Below are 20203 nucleotides of genomic sequence, written 5' to 3'. Positions count from 1 at the left end.
ACCCATAAAGATAACAAATGAGGCAATAATACAGGAAATGAGCATCTATATTTGCACAACAGTTCTGTCTGGTTCTTGAATCTGATTGGCTGAGAGCTGGCCACTTTAATAGGTACACCTGTCCAACTGCACATTGACGCAATTTCTAATCAGCCAATCACATGGCAGCAATTCAATGCATTTAGGCATGTAGACATGGTCAAGACGATCTGCTGCAGTTCAAACTGAGCATCAAAAAGGGGAAGAAAGGTGATTTAAGTGACATCGAACGTGGCATTAGGTTGTTGGTGCCAGAAAGGCTGCTCTGAGTATTTCAGAAACTGCTGATCTTCTGGGATTTTCACAGTCAACCATCTCTAGAGTTTTGAGCGGCGGTTCTGTGAGCACAAATGCCTTGCTGATACCAGAGGTCAGAGGAGAATGGCCAGACTGGTTCCAGCTGATATAAAGGCAACAGTAACTCAAATAACCACTCGTTACATCTAAGGCATGCAGAAGAGCATCTCTGAATGCACAACATGTCCAACCTTGAGGCAGATGGGCTACAGTAGCAGAAGACCACACCGGGTGCCACTCCTGTCAGCTAAGAACAGGAAACTGAGGCAATTCGGTTTCCAAACTTGGACAATAGAAGATTGGAGAAACGTTGCCTGGTCTTATGAGTCTGCTGCAACATTCGGTCGGGTCAGAATTTGGCATCAACAACATATAAGCATGGATCCATCCTGCCTTGTATCAACCGTTCAGGCTGGTGGTGGTGGTGTAATGGTGTGGGGGATATTTTCTTGGCACACTTTGTGCCCATGATTCCTACAGTAATTAAACATCGTGTCAATGCCACAGCCTAACTGAGTGTTGTTGCTGACCCTGCCCATCACTTTCTGACCCCAGTGTACCCATCTTCTGATGGCTTCTTCCAGCAGGACATTGCGCCATGTCATAAAGCGAGAATCATCTCAGACTGGTTTCTTGAACATGACAATGAGTTCACTGTACTCAAATGGCCTCCACAGTCACCAGATCTCAATCCAATAGAGCACTTTTGGAATGTGTTGAATCTCTGCCACGAAGGATTAAGGCAGTTCTGAAGGCAAATAAGGCCCCAACCTGGTACTAAGGTGTACCTAATAAAGTGGCCGGTGAGTGTATACTGTATACACACACACAGGTGCATTACAATAAAATAAAATGTCATCAAAAAGTTCAATTCATTAATTTAATTCAAAAAGTGAAACTCGTACATTATATAGATTTATTACACGCATATTATTGTATTTTAAATGTTTATTTCTTTTTAATTTGATGGCTTACAGCAAATGAAACGCTAAAACTCTGATTAAATGAAAATATTACAGTATAAATGACAGCATCTCAGATTAAATCACAATATTACAGTATAAATTACAGCATCTCAGATTAAATTAAAATATTACAGTATAAATTACAGTATCTCAGATTAAATCACAATATTACCGAATAAATTACAGTATCTCACATTAAATCACAATATTATCATATAAATTACAGTATCTCAGATTAAATCACAATATTACCGTGTAAATTACAGCATCTCAGATTAAATCACAATATTACAGTATAAATTACAGCATCTCAGATTAAATCACAATATTACCATATAAATTACAGTATCTCAGATTAAATCACAATATTACCGTATAAATTACAGCATCTCAGATTAAATCACAATATTACAGTATAAATTACAGCATCTCAGATTAAATCACAATATTACCATATAAATTACAGCATCTCAGATTAAATCACAATATTACAGTATAAATTACAGCATCTCAGATTAAATCACAATATTACCGTGTAAATTACAGCATCTCAGATTAAATCACAATATTACAGTATAAATTACAGCATCTCAGATTAAATTAAAATATTACAGTATAAATTACAGCATCTCAGATTAAATCACAATATTACAGTATAAATTACAGCATCTCAGATTAAATCACAATATTACAGTATAAATTACAGCATCTCAGATTAAATCACAATATTACCGTATAAATTACAGTATCTCAGATTAAATCACAATATTACAGTATAAATTACAGCATCTCAGATTAAATCACAATATTACCATATAAATTACAGTATCTCAGATTAAATCACAATATTACCGTATAAATTACAGCATCTCAGATTAAATCACAATATTACAGTATAAATTACAGCATCTCAGATTAAATCACAATATTACAGTATAAATTACAGCATCTCAGATTAAATCACAATATTACCATATAAATTACAGTATCTCAGATTAAATCACAATATTACCGTATAAATTACAGCATCTCAGATTAAATCACAATATTACAGTATAAATTACAGCATCTCAGATTAAATCACAATATTACAGTATAAATTACAGCATCTCAGATTAAATCACAATATTACAGTATAAATTACAGTATCTCAGATTAAATTAAAATATTACAGTATAAATTACAGTATCTCAGATTAAATCACAATATTACAGTATAAATTACAGCATCTCAGATTAAATCACAATATTACAGTATAAATTACAGCATCTCAGATTAAATCACAATATTACCGTATAAATTACAGCATCTCAGATTAAATCACAATATTACCGTATAAATTACAGTATCTCAGATTAAATCACAATATTACCGTATAAATTACAGCATCTCAGATTAAATCACAATATTACAGTATAAATGACAGCATCTCAGATTAAATCACAATATTACCGTATAAATAACAGCATCTCAGATTAAATTAAAATATTACAGTATGACAGCATCTCAGATTAAATCACAATATTACCGTATAAATAACAGCATCTTAGATTAAATTAAAATATTACAGTATGACAGCATCTCAGATTAAATCACAATATTACCGTATAAATAACAGCATCTTAGATTAAATTAAAATATTACAGTATGACAGCATCTCAGATTAAATCACAATATCAGTTATAGCAAACAGCAGCAGGATTTGTAACACAGAAATGTTGGACTACTGAACAGTGTGAACATGTAAAGCACCTAATACTTGGTCTGCGCTGTATATTTCTGCATCAATTACTTCAGCAATCACATGCCATGATGTTATATGTGTTAGTGGCATGTGCTGAAGTGTTTTGTAGCCCAGGTCGCTCCAGCTCCTATATTTATTTAATTCAACTTCATTTCCCGAAGCTAACATACAGAAAGATGCCTTTAATGTGTGGATTCCATTGTAAACAGCGAGCCTCAGTGGTGCTTGAAGATCCTGGAAAGTTCATCAAAATAAATAAATAAATAACCTAAAGCCACATTTTCATTGAGCTCAAATGAATCTCCTCAGGAAAGTTGATCTCTCGTCACGTCTCCCGTAGACCTGCAAGTTCAGATTCCTCAGCTCATTATCCAATACTGATGTCACGGGGTACTCATGTTTCTCCTGAAACCTGCTTCATGTCCAACCCTTGTGCAATGAAATCTTGTTTTGTTGATGGAGGAAATGAATCGTTTGATTTTCAAAGTCTCCACCGTGAAGATTGCTAAAGGAAGTCATCGAATCGTCAAAATAATGATGCCACTGTCCTTCACTGGTAGCTCCGAACCCAAAAACATTCACCTGAGGGAGAAAATACAGGCAATTAGTCAAAATGGGATTTTATTTCATATGAATATTTTCACATTCATGTCTTTTATTATCCGCTTGTTACGTGGTGACATGTTGGTGACGTATGTAATACTGTTTCCGGGTCCAAGCCGCCACTTATTTGAGTTGAGAAATCATTCGTTTATGATCACTTTTTATTCATGTCACACATTAAAGTAAATTTTACATAAAGTCATAGTGTACACAACAATCTCTGGGCTTGCTGCATAACAAATACCAAAATTTGTACAATTTATAAAAAATGTAATCACTTTCTGGCCATTGGATATTAGGCAAGGACATATATATTGCGATCGTGATTTTCGAAAGTATTAAATCGCTTTGTAAACGTTTATTGTTACCATTTCATGAGTCTCCCCATTCAGTTGAACAGAGCGCTTGGACTTGGAAGCCGCTTCGCGTGACGTCAAACTTAACTAGCAGATAGAGGTGGCTCAGTGGTTAGCACTGTAGCCTCACAGGAAGAAGGTGGTTGGTTTGAGTCCCGCCTAAAGCTTTAAATAAAAGTGAAACCATCAACAAAAGCGAGACCCCTATTGTGTTTACAAATACAAGTGACATTTCTGCTTAATGATGTCAGAATTTACTGGTATTTTGGGATGAATGTCTTTCCAAAATACCAGAACGCCCTTGCCTGTGTGAACAGCACTTTTTTCGGTAAAGTCTTTCAATAAATTTTCCAGTTATTTACCAATGTCCCTGTGCAAATGGGACTAATAGCCAACAAAAAGCTGCTCTAAAGTCAATGGCGCTTTTTTTTTTACATTTAAAAGCACATTTGTGATTTGCATCTATAGGCAGATCCACAATGAGCATACATGATGCTTATTACTCACACAGGGATGTGCAGCCGCACACAAGCATCTTTTAATATGAGAAATGTCAGCCTGATCTCACGAGAAAACGTAAGTATTTTACGTTTTACCAGTTTAGTGGCTAATTCGTACGAATTCGTACGAGTTCAGTCGTACAAAATGGTACGATTTTAAAAAGGAGGCGTGGCACCTGACCCCACCCCTAAACCCAACCATCATTGGGGGATAAGCAAATCGTACTAAATTGTACGAATTAGAACGTACAAATTCATACGAATTAGCCACTAAATGAAAAAGTTACGAATTGCCGTGAGATTGTGTTGGAAATGTTGTCAACAAAAACATACAGGGCATCCGCAAAGTATTCATAGTGCTTTACTTTGTTCACATTTATTATGTTACAGCCTAATTCCAAAATGGATTCAATTCATTTATTTCCTCAAAATTCTACACACAATATCCCGTAATGACAATGTGAAAAAGAGTTTTGAAATTGACCACCTGTCAGGAGAACAAACCGTTTTTCCATCCAAAATAGCAAAAATGCTATAAACTTTACTCTTTAAAGGGCCATGAAACCCCCTCGTTTCAGCAGGGTGTTTTCACATCTCTACTTTGGAAAAAGTCAGAAAAGTGGGCGTGTCCAGCTCTGTTTAGGGGGGAGTGTCGGAGGAAGAAAAGTGGGATGGTGTGGGAGTGTCTATTTGGGCACGCGCGAGTTTCAGAGTCAAAATACACACACACACACACACATACACATACACATACAGGAGAAAGTAATGGTGTTTAACCTACATGGACATCTGTAGTCGAATTATTTGCCAAATTATTAAATGGTGGACTTTAACTGCAGTTTGGCTCTTTCATTCAGGGAATTCATTCATGCCCCTTGCGAGATACTAGATATTGGATTCGAGGAACTGCTCTAAGCGTGTATTTTTCATGCAATGTTTTATACCGCATGGCGAATGAGAGAAAAAAAAACCCTCTGCAGATGCACACGGCAGGTAGCGTCAGAAAGTCGCGCGTGTTATTCCGGTCACTAAATGCGGTAAAAACCCTACACGAGGTTAAAGTTTGGTTGTGGTGCTAACGTGTTTACACTCTGTGCAATAGTTTGTTAGATACGACCAAACTGAATAAACAAAGAGCACTGGTCGCTCACTTACCAAATCTGTAGAGACAGGACAATCACCAGCAACTAGAGCCGCGTCTTTATGAAGAGAATACTACAAACGAATCCAGATCTCAGCGTTTGCAGATGAGAACAGCTCTCAGGTAAACAATAATCCTCCTTAGACACGTAAGTTATTGTTGTCGAGCGTCGCGTACACTGTTAATCCACACGTGACTCCAGCTGCGCTCTCACAGAGAGAAAATGAAAACAAAACTTAACTGCAGCAAACTATAAAAGCAACACTTCACGCTTGTTTTGCCAACACAACGTGGCGTCTCTGTCCTGAAAACACGGTGATAGTAATGAATATTAATGAAGTTGCACAATAGAGCTCGCTGATTGGTTTGAACCAAGCCTTACTTAATGCATCACACTGTAAGACGTAATAAGACACACTCTGACACAGACGTCCAGTCTGCACGCTGGAATACACGCTATTATGTCATGACCGTGACGCAGCTTCAAAAATTCGTTTCAAACCGGAAGTACGAATTTGCTTGAAATAACGCAAAAACAACCAATTTACACTTTTTAGTGAAATATAGGTGTCCTAATAGTGTTTTTAGCAGTGTGGGACACATATACGACTGTCAACAGCTCAAAAAATGTGCTTTGGTGTTTCGTGACCCTTTAAAGCTGCCCTTTGTTCATTAACCAAGAGCCTGAAGTGGATCATGACCATGTTTTGATGCTCACGCTTTACTCAAAGCTCTTTTGTTCCTGCGTAAAGCGCCTGCATTTGTCATAACACCTGCAATCAAATATTTGCAATCATCCTGTGAATCCACTTTTGTGGTTGCCATGTGGTTATGTTATCTTGTTCAAACAGACACTCCCTCAGAAACAACAGCATTGCTTCGCCGAAACTATGCCATGCAAAGTTGCAGACACATGACGAGAGTTTTACCTCGTCGCAGATGTGAAGAGCAAATATCAGCGTTAAGAAGCCAGTGGAGGGATATCCACCATGACCCTCAGCCCATTTATCATTCACATATTTGATGAATTCAGGATGGAGAATCATCACCTAAAAACAACGACAGAAAGTTAACAGGACATGGATTTAAGGCATGATATTTAGAATATGCAGTTCAGTGTTAATCAGGCTTAACAAAATAAGCAATTGGCTTACCTTGTCCCTGTCTGCGTTGATTGTTGATGGTACTGACATGTATGTTCTATAAACAAATGCATTCAAATTTAATTTAGATACATTTCATCTTAATATTTGCATACACTTTTTTTCACTGTGGTGGACAGAATACACAAATCAGGCATTTGAGTAAAAGTAGACTCCCTAATAAAATATAGCTCAATTAAACATATAAAGTCCTCATTGTCAATGTTACTTGAGTCAAAGTCCAAAAGCACTTCATTTTTAATCCCTTTTACACAATTAATTTGTAAAGGAAAAGGTCAGGATTCAAACACGGGACACCCTAAATCACAAATGGCACTATCATACACTTGGCAGAATGGAGTGCCAGATATAACTGTTTGATTTTTACTAGTTTCAGCTCAGCGCAGGTATTATGTGCCCAGTGGTGGAAAGAGTACTGAAAAATCATACTCGGGTACTATTGCTTGCTCAAAAATGTAGTGCATGTAGGGTAATGTGTCTTTAGTAAATATTACTCAAAGTAAGAGTAAAAAGTAGCCCTTTTAAAGTACTCGAGTAGATGATCATTTAGTGATCTTTCTATATTCATTTGTTCCTACCATTGTTAGTTCTGTCCTTCCTTTATTCATTCGTTTGTTCATTCATTCGTTCTTTCATTCATTTGTACCTTCCTTCGAACCACCCTTCATTCGTTTATTCATTCATTTATTCGTTTGTTTATATTTTTGTTACTTCATTAGATCTTTTGTTTGTTCGTTCATTCAGTCATTCATTTATTCGTTCATTTGTTTGTTCGTTTATATTTTTGTTCCTTCCATTATTTGATCCTTTGTTCGTTCATTCATTCTTTCATTCATTTGTTTATATTTTTTGTGCCTTACATTATCAGGTTCTTTGTTCATTAATATTTTTGACACTTCCTTCATTGGGTCTTTCGTTCCCTCAATAATTCATTAATTAATTTATTCATTCGTTTATATTTTTGTTACTTCCTTCATTAGGTCTTTTGTTCATTTATTAGTTCATTCGTTCGTTCATATTTTCGGTTCTTCCTTCATTAGGTCCTTTGTTCATTCATTCATTCGTTTGTTTATATTTTAGTTTTTTCCTTCATTAGGTCCTTTATTCATTCATCTATTCATTAGTTCGTTCGTTTATATTTTTATTTCTTCCTTCATTAGGTCCTTTGTTCATTCATTCATTCATTCGTTCATTGATTCATATTTTTGTTCCTTCCTTCATTAGGTTTTTTGTTCATTCATTCGTTCATTAATAAATAAATAAATTAATTCATTCATATTTTTGTTCCTTCCTTCATTAGGTCATTTATTCATTTATTAATTTGTTTATATTTTTGTTCCTTCCTTCATTCATTTGGTTTAAAATTTATAGGTGCAGTTTGACAGAGTGACTTTTTGATATTTTAGTCATTTGAAAAATTATTTTGGATGAGATAAAAATAACAGAGAAAAGCACTGGGACCAATTCAGGCAATATATATCACTTCAAGCTATTAAAAATGTCAATAAAAGTAACTTTTCTAAGCTTTTCAACATTGTAAGTTCTTAATGTAAGTCCAATAATGTAATTTAAAATAATGAATGAAAACATAAATATGAAAACCTGCTAATTTAAGGATATTTTACAGTGTAGACAACCTAACAAAAGTTCTGTTTCCAATTCAAGTTTTGGGAACAACAAATAATAACTTGACTTCTAGTTGATCATTTGATATCAGAAATGGCTTATGTTATAAGGTGAAGGCTTCTAGATTAGGGTCCATCAAGACTCCCAGGGTTATTCAAGATCCTTGGATTCATCCTCAAAGTCTCCTCCTTCATCTTACCCCAGACATGCTCATTATTGTTCATATCTGGTGACTGGACTGGCCAATCCTGGAGCAGCTTGACCTTCTTTGCTTTCAGGAGCTTTGATGTGGGGGCTGAAGTATGAGAAGGAGCGCTATCCTGCTGAAGAATTCGCCCTCTCCTGTGGTTTGTAATGTAATGGGCAGCACAAATGTCTTGATACCTCAGGCTGTTGATGTTGCCCTCCACTCTGCAGATCTCTCAAACACCCACATACTGAATGTAACCCCAAACCATGCTTTTTCCTTCACCAAACTTGACTGATTTTCATGAGAATCTTGGGTCCATGCGGGTTCCAGGGGGTATTCTGCAGTATTTGTGATGATTCCAAATGATCAACTAGAAGTCAAGTTATTATTTGTTGCTCTAACAACTGGGATCAATGACAATATTTTTGTCAGGTAGTGTAGATTGTTATACTTTATAATTATATGAAAAAGTTCATTTAGATCTTATAGATTCTTTTGAAATGTAGTGAATTAAAAGTAAATATTTCTACAATAAATATACTTAAAATACAGATATGCCTACTTGAAAATGTACTTTAGTAAACTAGTTTCTTGTAGCTGAAAGTGAGCTCACTAAACTCATATGACCTCAACTGTCATCTGATCTCAGTATATTAAAGCACCTTTGGGATGTGGAGGAACAGGAAATTAACATAATGGATAAGTAGCTAACAAATTTGTCTACAGACCAACAATTCCGTGGAATGTTTCCTGCACTTTGTTAAATAAAGGCGTTCCTGAATACTAAAAGAGGAACAAATAGAATGCACCAAACAATTGGTCTGGTCAGTGTATGTATAGAAAATAACATGTGTAATGTTTCTCAGAAGTCTTTATTTCTTACTCTGTGATGTGTTTAGTTGTGAAGATACTAATGAGCCATTGCATGTCCAGAATCTTATAAGGAAAGAGCACCAGATGAGTGGAGTTGTCCAAATCCACAGCACTCTCGGGATACATGATCCGGTGAGTGGTCTTAGACCCCACATCCTTCTCAAAACCTTTTGTCGGGCCTTTATTTATCCTGTGATTAAAAAAAGAGAAAAGATATGTGGCATCAGTGGAAATGAATTTGCACTCTGGGATTGGTTAGTTCTAGTCCTTGATGCTGATTGGTCAATAGCTGTGTTTTGTTCATGATTTTATTTCACCCCATGAATCTGTTCCCTCATCATTCCCTCATAATGATAAGAGGGACGTGATTAAGAATATTGTGGGTGAAGCCATACAAACGGACGCCAACAGAGAAGAACCACCACTCCAAACGTCAAAGCAAATGGTCAAACTTTGATTGAAGATTACTTAGTCAATCGTTTTGTTCAAGCCAGGCTCTTCTGAAAACGTAGTCTCGTAGATGTTTCTGGAGACCGCGAAACACATCCCAGGAGGTATGTATTTTTCCAGTTTTTGTGAATCCGCGAGAGGCCGCTGTGTGCACTTTTTCGTATCTCAAATGTCTTTTGCTGTTCTCACGTAAACCCACCGGAGACCGCTGTCGAAAGACCGTCTGTCGAAAGACCGTCTGTCTGACTGACTGAACGATTGACTGAGCGACCGGCCAATCGACTGATCCACCCTCCTCCTTCCCTAAACCCAACCAATTTTACAGATTGATCCACCCACCCACTTACTTCCCTAAACCAAGCGAACAATTTACAAAAGCCATCCAGAAAAGAAAAGCCTTCGTCTGATTTTTACCACGTTTTCGGATTTTATTACTTTCTCACCATGTTATGAACTGGTTCACTTTATTTTTTGGAGTCTGTTTTTGTTTTACTTGATTTCTGGAACCATTCTTCCCCGGACATCATGGTCAGCTCCTCTCTGCGTCTTAAGCCCGCTGACGTACACGACAAGCTAACTGGACAAACTGGTTGCGGCGTGTAAACCCTTCACACGGAGGTAATCGGTCAGTCGGTATGCATGAAAATGAACGGCGTCATTCCGCCCATAGTGTTTGCTTAAAAATGAAATGCAGCCATACGTACCTCCACCTACATAATTCACAGTCTCCAGAAACGTCTACGGGACTACGTTTTCAGAATGAACACAATAAACACTGTACATTTTGATTCAACACGGACTTTAACTGTAAAAATCTTGGCATTAATGACCTATTCCATTGATATTACTGTTTTATAATTCCAAATCCTCTACCTCAAAACAAAGTCATGAAGATCTATGAGACGCCCATAATTGGAGCGCAGAAGGTTCCCAGAGTTTCCCACCACAGCACAGGTCCTGCAGCGATCTGGACCAGCATCTGAGAAGTGATCTTCATCGGGGAACAGAGAAAACAAAATGTCCACCACATATGTGTAGTTGATGACATCTGCTGCACCTTGAAGCCCCTGTTTCAAAACATAATAGCAATTAGGATTAAGTTAATCCTAACTATAATTAGTCTTATTTTTGGTTAGTCTTCCTTTTGTTGGTCACTTTCAATGATCAACACCCAGGGTTCACTTCCAAGAGCCCAAAAAATTTCTGCTGTAACTAGAAAGGTACAATGAAATTTGCCTGTATACAAAAGGCTTGACGTATTTTACTTTATTATAGTCTCACTGTGTTCACTGTTGTTTTACAAGAATCAATAGTCAGTACTGGCCACAGGCGAACTGCTTATCTGGATATTCTGGAGAAGTCCAGAATCACTATTCATCTGATGGCCATATGCCTGACTGTTTCATCATCAAAAACAAAGTGTCAGAATAAGCGATGTTGACGGGGGACAAAGGTTAGTGTGATTTCATCAAGTAGGACATCTCTTTGTTCTCTTGTATCAACATCTATGTTGATTCTGGAACAACATTCCAATAATTTTACAGTTAGGGTTAGGTTTAGGGGTAGGAATTGTATGGTATGGATTGTATTGGGATAACAGGAATGATGTTCCACGAAGAAAACTGGAAAGTAAAGTGAGCTCATCATAGTAAGCAAAAAAATATGTGAATATAAAAATGGAGAATCTAAACAAAACAGAGACTGATAAATGCTACAAAATGCAAACAATAACAGAGATGCTACTGTATACAAGAGTGCTGCCAGGAGCAGTGCAAATGAAGCAGCCTTAATCCTGAGCCGGATGAGCAGTTGTTAGGGTCATGGTGTGTGGTTCACAATAGTATAGTGGCCTGTCAGGACAGCTGCATCAGGTTATCTTTGCCTCACTTAGTTGCTGAGCCTCTACACATCTCTTCGGCTGAATTGGATTTAGCTAGGCAGATTTGATGAACCTCCTCACTATTCTTCTACAGCTGACCCCAAAACAAAAAAAAAATAGTGTTAGTCCACCACAAGTGGACACGTAGGCTATAGAGGAGGTGAATCTTGTTTTTCAGCACCATGGGAACCCTGGCTTAAGCAAGTCAGATTTAGTTTCTTTGGTCCCACTGGTATGGAAAGGGACCTTTTATCAGGGGAAGAGTACTATCTGGAGAGATCTCTATGTTTCAATCCCTATGGGATCTCTGACATTAGTGTCTTTGTGCATTTCACCTAAGGTGACCCTACACTTTCACTTGCTGGCAATTTTTACATACACATATACAATCTGGTGGACACATGGAAGATCCCAATGCTTATGAAAGACTTTCTTCGAAAAAAATCTAAACCCAACTGAGCGTCAGTTTTTTTATTTCACATTTAGCAGAAGTTGCATTTTATCAAACTTCTCTTAGGGATTTAATCCAATCAACCACACATTTGTCATTGTAACCTAAATGCTTTTGTTTTTAAATAGTGGAGGCTTTGAGTTTAGATTAAAAGGCATGTTCACGGTGGCCTAGCAAAGTTGTTGTTTTGCCAAGAGTTTTGACTTGTAACTCACATGCCATTATTCAATTATCAGTTAGTCAGTTAATCAAAAGTATTTGTGCACTTTGGTTTTTTGCAAAAATGAATTTGCCCTCATAATCTCAACCCATACCAAAACCTTTCTTACACCCCCATAAGGACTTTTCTTTACTTCTGGTCACATGGTTTGCCTTCAGGGCGGGGCTATCAGGGCGTATTTCGCTTCAGTTCATGTCAATCGTCTTTCATGTTGTTGCAACACCCATCTTCAAATGATCCAATCAGTTTCCAAATTGCAAAATCATGCACCGCCCTTCAATTTCTTTCTCATTTTAGTACCATTTTAATGAGATGTACACCACGATATGGGAAAAAAGACAATCTTAACTTTCGTTTCATGGCGACTTTAAAGACATCTGTAAGTCAGACATTCATTCATTCATTTTCTTGTCGGCTTAGTCCCTTTATTAATCCGGGGCCGCCACAGCGGAATGAACTGCCGACTTATCCAGCAAACTTTTACACAGTGGATGCCCTTCCAGCCGCAACCCATCTCTGGGAAACATCCACACAAACATTTATACACACACACACACACACACACACACACACACACACACTCATACACTACGGACAATTTAGCCTACCCAATTCACCTGTATCGCTTGTCTTTGGACTATGGGGGAAACCGGAGCACCCGGAGGAAACCCAGTGAACGCAGGGAGAACATGTAAACTCCACACAGAAACGCCAACTGAGCCGAGGCTCGAACCAGTAAACTTCAGTAAATAGTCATAAGACCATCTGCTTGCAGAAGGAAGTTTGGCACATATGAATGACTTTCTCCTATATTTACCCATTTGAATACATACTGTGCACCGTTTACTGTTCAAAAGGCTGTTGAATCGTTCAAAAGGCCACTGGGTGTTGTTGAGCCTGAATACAAGGGCTCTTACAACAAGTTTGATTTGTTTTTCATAACACAACAATATATTTATCTATATCTTTTACAATTTATATCTATAATAGTTCATGTTTATTCCACACTATTATAGTTTTTACTGTATTTTTTGTTGTCTAATAATATATCAAGCCTTGGTCATATAAAAAAAAAATATACATTTGAAGAATTATTAGCCCCTCTGTTTATTTTTTCCCCCAATTTCTGTTTAACTGGGAGAAGATTATTTCAACACATTTCTAAACATAATAGTTTTAATAACTCATCTTTTATAACTGATTTATTTTCTTTGCCATGATGACAGTAAATAATATTTGACTAGATATTTTTCCAGACACTTCTATACAGCTTAAAGTGACATTTAAAGGCTTAACTAGGTTAATTAGGTTAACTAGGCAGGTTAGGGTAATTAGGCAAGTTATTGTATAACTGTGGTTTGTTCTGTAGACTATCGAATAAAATAGCTTAAAGGAGCTAATAATATTGACCTTAAAATGGGTTTTAAAAAATTAAAAACTGCTTTTATTCTAGCCGAAATAAAACAAATAAAACTTTCTCCAGAAGAAAAAAATATTATCAGACATACTGTGAAAATGTCCTTGCTCTGTCAAACATAATTTGGGAAACATTTAAAAAAGGGGGGCTAATAATTCTGACTTCAACTTTAAATCAAAGATCCCAAACTTTTAAAGTCGTGTACATTAAAGCTCATAGGCAAACATTAAAAGCCAGAAACCCCATTATTATCTTACCTTCCACCACTTTAAGATGTCTTCATTTAATTCACTGTTGGTGCTGTTGAGCAGAAATGGTATGGTGCGGTTGTACCGCTCACTGAACCAAGTACCATTTTCTCGGCTCGCCACACATGTATTGCATCCACATGCAGCACGTTTTGAGGCGATCCCATAAGAAGCATAGGTGGTAATTACTGCTGAGTTTTGAAAATACAAAAATAACAAGATAGTAGTAGAGCTCAGAAATGCTGTGATGTAGCGGAAATGACGTTTCAGCTGTACAGTGGTCCTCAGTTTTGCCATTGAAATCAGAAATGTATTTGACCTACAAAAAAAGAGAGAGAGAGAGGTTTATATTGGAAAGCTGAAGATGTATAAGACAACCATACAGTGTAATATACAATAAAATAATCAAAACTATACACCTAGAGTCATTTACTAATGGAAACAGATGTAAATACATTTAGATCATGTCCTGTGAAACTATTTAAAACTGACATATCATTAATGTGTCTGTAAAATTGGCTTACCTGCTTTGGAGAGGTCTTGTTAGGTTTACTTCTCAAACTTGTTCTGTGAAACCCAATCTTCTCTAGTTTTCCCTGATGGTGTGTGTAAGAGTAATGTGACCTGTGCTGTGTTTTTAGACTTCAGCAGGAAGGCGGGGTTTGTGTGTGACTCCTGATGACGATGGTTAGTGCACCTGCTTGTCTGATAGTTTTGTTATTTTAGTAAGGGTAGATGAAAATGCAAAAATACATGGATCTTCCTGGAGTGGGTTATATTACTGACTAACATCCATGACAAATTAGTTCCTGGTTTGACAACAGGCTGACCTGACTCTTTTTTTGGCATTTGACTCTTTTGAATGGACTATTGTTTGTTTACTATTGTTGGCTTGCAGATATTGCTCATATATTTTTGCACTGTACAAATAAACTGGCCACATTAAAAGGTACACCTTACTAGTACCGGGTTGGACCCACTTTTGCCTTCAAAACTGCCTTACTCCTTCATGGCATAGATTCAACAAGGTACTGGAAATATTCCTTAGAGATTTTGTTCCATATTGACATGATAGCATCATGCAGTTGCTGCAGATTTGTTGGCTGCACATCCATGATGCGAATCTCCCGTTCCACCACATCCCAAAGGTGCTTTATTGGATTGAGATCTGGTGACTGTGGAGGCCTTTTAAGTACAGTGAACGTATTGTCATGTTCAAGAAACCAGTCTGAGATGATTCACGCTTTATGACATGGAGCGTTATCCTGCTGGAAGTAGCCATCGGTCATAAAGGGATGGACATGGTGAGCAACAATACTCAGGTCGGCTGTGGTGTTGACACAATGCTCAGTTAGTACTAATGGGCCCAAAATGTGCCAAGAAACTATCCCCACACCATTACACCACCAACCTGAATCGTTGATATAAGGCAGGATGGAGCCATGCTTTCATGTTGTTGATGCCAAATTCTGACCCGACCAATGTCGCAGCAGAAATCGAGACTCATCAGACCAGGCAACGTTTCTCCAATCTTCTATTGTCCAATTTAATGAGCCTGTCTGAATTGTCGCCTCAATGTACTGTTCTTAGGTTACAGGAATGGCACCTGGTGTGGTCTTCTGCTGCTGTAGCCCATCTGCCTCAAGGTTGGATGTGTTGTGCATTCAGAGATGCCCTTCTGTATACTTGGCTTGGTTGTAAGGAGTGGTTAATTGAGTGAGTGTTGCCTTTCTATCAGCTCGAACCAGTCTGACCATTCTCCTCTTGCATCAACAAGGCATTTGCACCCACAGAACTGCCGCTCACTGGATATTTTCTCTTTTTCAGACCATTCTCTGTAAACCCTAGAGATCGTTGTGCGTGAAAATCCATGTAGATCAGCAGTTTCTGAAATACTCAGACCAGCCCGTCTGGCACCAACAATCATTCAAATCACCTGATGCTCAGTTTGAACTGCAGCAGATCGTCTTGACCATGCCTACGCGCCTAAATGCATTGCGTTGCAGCCATGTGATTGGCTGATTATAAATTTGCGTTAATGAGCAGTTGGGCTGTACCTAATAAAGTGGCCGGCGAGTGTATTGTCTGTTTCAAATGGCATATTATCGCCCTCTAAAGGGTATTTCGGAGTGAAAACGATTGTGGCCACCAAACTGATTCCCAGCCAAAGTGCTCAAAACTGGCCACTTTGAAGGGCCCATCAGTATGAATGATTTGATTTGATGTGGGTCACCACACAGCGGAATGAACGTCTAACTATTCCAGCATATGTTTAACGCAGCCGATGTCCTTCCAGCCGCAACCCAGTACTGGGAAACACCCAAACACTCACATTCACACACACTCATACACTATGGCTGACTTAGTTTCTCCAATTCACCAATAGTGCATGTGTTTGGACTATGAGGGGGAACCGAAGCACCCAGAGAAAACCAACGGCAACACGGGGAGAGCATGCAAACTCCACACAGACATGCCAAATGGCCCAGCCCGGACTTAAACCAGTGACCTTCTTGCTGTGAGGAGATCATGCAGCTCAAGTTTAATTATTACACCTGAATAAATTTATCAAAGAACAGGATCCAGAATGTTATGTTTCACTGAGTTGTTGATATTGGATTCCTATGAATAGCCCAAGGGAAGTAAACAAGCTAACTTATGAGGAAACGCTAATCATGTTTGAAAACGTTTTGCATACGCTCTACGTAATGCTTGACTATTTCAACCCACTTTTAATAAAATATAGACTAAAAAACAACTGCTTTATATGTTAATGTATTGAATTAAACGTATAGCCTACATTTAAACCAATGGTTGATTTATCCGTATTTTACTCACACTTGGTTAAAATAACCCAGATAGTTCTAGAGTTTTTAGGCTATAAAGTACCAGGGAAATCCCCTAAGGGTGTGGACTCACTGCTTTTCATGGTTTATTGAACTACAGCAGAACAAATGGAGCTCTGTTGATAACCAAGTGATAATTTAACCACAAATTACTTATGAACATCACAAAACGTGCTTTTTATTTGCCATTTTTTGTGGCAGCACTATCTTTGTCTACATTAGTCTGCCGCGGTCAGGTGATACAACAAGTCAGAAGTCAAATACAAACATCACAACGTGTCTCCTTCTCTGGTGGATCATGACAGAAGGTAAAATCCAACATCATGAACCCAACAACAGTGTATTAACCCACTGGAGTGTGTTAAAGGAACACTCCACTTTATTTTGGAAATAGGCCCATTCTACAACCCCCCAAGAGTAAAACTGTACGTTTTACCATTTTTGTATCCATTTAGCTTATCCCTGTGTTGTGGCGAGAGCAATTTTAGCTTAACTTAGCATAAATCATTGAATCAGATTAGACAATTAGCATCTCTCTGATAATATTGACAAAATAGTTGTGATCAAATTTAAAGCTTAACTATTTTCTTGCTCTCCCAATGCTGTAGCTCTGTATGAACTTTCCTGTTGTACTATTATAGTGCTGTTAACTAGTTACCAGATGAGGACTATTTTCGAGAACAATATCGTTGCATGTAATGCAGCACAGCAATGATACTTGATTTTTATGATAGAATGAGAGTTTCTAGCTATAATAGCAACTTTTCGTTTTTCATTGGTCTTATTACAGCATGTGTAACTATTGAATTTTGACTATTGATTTTAATAGTAAATTTCACAAAACTCTCTAAAAATTTTTTAGATGCTAATGGTCTAATCCGATTTGATGATTTAATGCTAAGCTAAGCTAAAAGTGCTCTAGCAGACCTGGATATTGGCTGAACGAATTGAAAAATGGTAAAACTCATCTTTAGAAGTAAAAATTTAGAAGTAAAATAATAAAACTCTTTAACATTTTAACATTTAGATGCTAATGGTCTAATCTGTTTTGATGATTTATGCTAAGCTAAGCTAAACTAAGCTAAAAATGCTCCCGCCAGATCCATATATTTGCTTAATAGATAAAAAAATGGTAAAACTAAACTTTTAAGGTAAATAGTCAAGGTTTAAATAGTAAAATTTATGACAATCTCTTTCTTTTAGATGGTCTAATCTGATGATTTATGCTAAGCTAAACTAAAAGTGCTCTCGCCTGATCAGTATATTGGCTAAATGGATTTAAAAATGGTAAAACTCAACTTTTGAGGTAAAGAGTCAAGCTTAAAACAGTAAAATACACAAAACTCTTTACAAAATGTAGATGCTAATGGTCTAATCCGATTTAATGATTTATGTTAAGCTAAGCTAAAAGTACTCCAGCTAGACCCAGATGTTGACTGAATGGATTAAAAAGTGGTAAAACTCAACTTTAGAGGTAAATAGTCAAGCTTTAAATAGTAAAATGAACAAAAATTTCTATAATTTCTTTAGATGCTAATGGTCTAATCCGATTTGAGGATTTATGCTAAGCTAAGCTAAAAGTGCTCCAGCCAGACCCAGATGTTGACTGAATGGAATAAAAAATGGTAAAACTCAACTTTAGAGGTAAATAGTCAAGCTTTAAATAGTAAAATGAACAAAAATTTTTTTAGAATTTTTTTAGATGCTAATGGTCTAATCCGAATTGATGATTTATGCTAAGCTAAAAGTGCTCCCAGCAGACTCAGATAATGGCTGAATGAATAAAAAAAATGGTGAAACTCAACTTTTGAGTTAAATAGTCAAGCTTTAAATTGTAAAATTAAAAAAAACTCTCTACATTTTTTAGATGCTAATGGTCTAATCCAATTTGATGATTTATGCTAAGCTAAGATAGCTCCCGCCAGATCCATATATTGGCTGAATGAATTCAAAAATGGTAAAACTCAACTTTTTAACTCTAGAAGACTTGTAAAATTAGCCTGTTTCCTAAAAAAGTCAAGTATTCCTTTAAGACAGATATGTTTACTTAAGAGATAAAATTCACCCTAAAACAAACACTCACTATTTACTCTCCCTCAGGTTTTCTTCTTAATAAACACAAAAAAAGATATTTAATAATCCTGTAATCAGTGATATCCATACACAAATATTGTAGTTAATAGTTGCAGGTTTCCAGTTTTCTTTAAATAATCATCTTTTGTGTTCAACAGAAGAAAGTCAAACTTATTTAAAAGAAGTATATGGTGCGTAAATGATGACAGAATTTACAGTTATGGGCGAACCATCCCTTTAAAACTGTGTTACCAGGGTAAGGCTCTGATGTATCAGTCAGTCATGCAAAGAGAGAGAAAATGCAAGAGTCTTTAGCTGTTTCTGGGTTTATTTCCAACTTTGGATAGGATGTTAGATGTATAAACGACAAATAAAATTAATAAAATAATTGTTTTTGCTTTAGCTGTTGCCTTATCATGGAAAAACCCACGTCCCGATTCTCAGAAGAGTCCCCTGTCTACATAAACAACAGAGTTTTTGTTCTTTGATTGTGTGTCGACATTACAGGTTGTCTGGGAATTAAGTTTCGAAGATTAAAATATCATCAAGCATCAACTCAATCAAATCTTCATGAATAAGAGTCACGTTATCAACAAGATACATGAGCAATAACATCAGCATTAACTGGTATGGTGAAAACATGCTGTGTGTGTACAGGGTGGACATTAATATCAGTCACAAATGTTTATCCTGAAAATTAAACAGAGATTAAACAGGTTTTGTAGCGTAAGGCTCCCCCAATTTTTTTTTTTTTTACCAGAGTCAATATATTTATTTCAGTCTATAGATGTAAAACATCAAATGTTATATACCCAGTCAAATTAATTGTATTTATTTGTCAAATTTGCTAGCAATTTGTAAGTGAAAATAGTTTTAGCCGTGCATCAATTTATGCATTTGAGCAATTCCAGCATTATGGATGTGACATTTGCAGTAAAAACTCAAAACATAAATTCACATAGAAAGTATACGTTAACATTATATTGACACATATGTTTATACTTTCCAAAACAACTAACTAGAGTTATAAAATCAGAAAAATATCAATCCGTAAACATTTTTTAGATTTTAAATGAGAAAAATAAACATGTGTTATGGATGTGACAAAAAAGTTTGAGAGTT

The 20203-nt window shown here is 36.7% G+C and overlaps 1 protein-coding gene across 3 annotated transcripts; it reads right to left on the bottom strand.

Annotated features, from left to right (window-relative positions):
- Positions 1-1296: 1296 nt before the first annotated feature.
- st3gal1l (ST3 beta-galactoside alpha-2,3-sialyltransferase 1, like) lies at positions 1297-14811 on the bottom strand. 3 transcript variants are annotated; one of them, XM_087295301.1, is made up of 7 exons: positions 14687-14811; positions 14172-14481; positions 10821-11014; positions 9508-9687; positions 6800-6845; positions 6575-6694; positions 1297-3627 (listed from the first exon to the last, which is right to left on the bottom strand). In XM_087295301.1, the coding sequence occupies exons 2-7, from the start codon at positions 14457-14459 to the stop codon at positions 3463-3465; spliced, it is 993 nt and encodes a 330-aa protein (XP_087151427.1). In that variant the 5' UTR covers positions 14460-14481; positions 14687-14811; the 3' UTR covers positions 1297-3462. The 3 variants fall into 3 exon arrangements, 1 of the variants encoding a protein (XP_087151427.1); XR_015516402.1 differs by lacking the exons at positions 1297-3627; positions 6575-6694; positions 6800-6845 and adding an exon at positions 7407-8495 and having other exon boundaries at positions 9030-9687; positions 14687-14810; XR_015516401.1 differs by lacking the exons at positions 1297-3627; positions 6575-6694; positions 6800-6845 and adding an exon at positions 7660-8503 and having other exon boundaries at positions 8917-9687; positions 14687-14810.
- Positions 14812-20203: the final 5392 nt, after the last annotated feature.

Source organism: Danio rerio, chromosome 19, assembly GCF_052040795.2.
Source record: "Danio rerio strain M-AB ecotype USA chromosome 19, GRCz13ab, whole genome shotgun sequence".
Lineage (NCBI taxonomy): Eukaryota > Metazoa > Chordata > Actinopteri > Cypriniformes > Danionidae > Danio > Danio rerio.
Note: the sequence above shows the minus strand (reverse complement) of the source record. Positions and strands in the feature narration are given on the sequence as shown.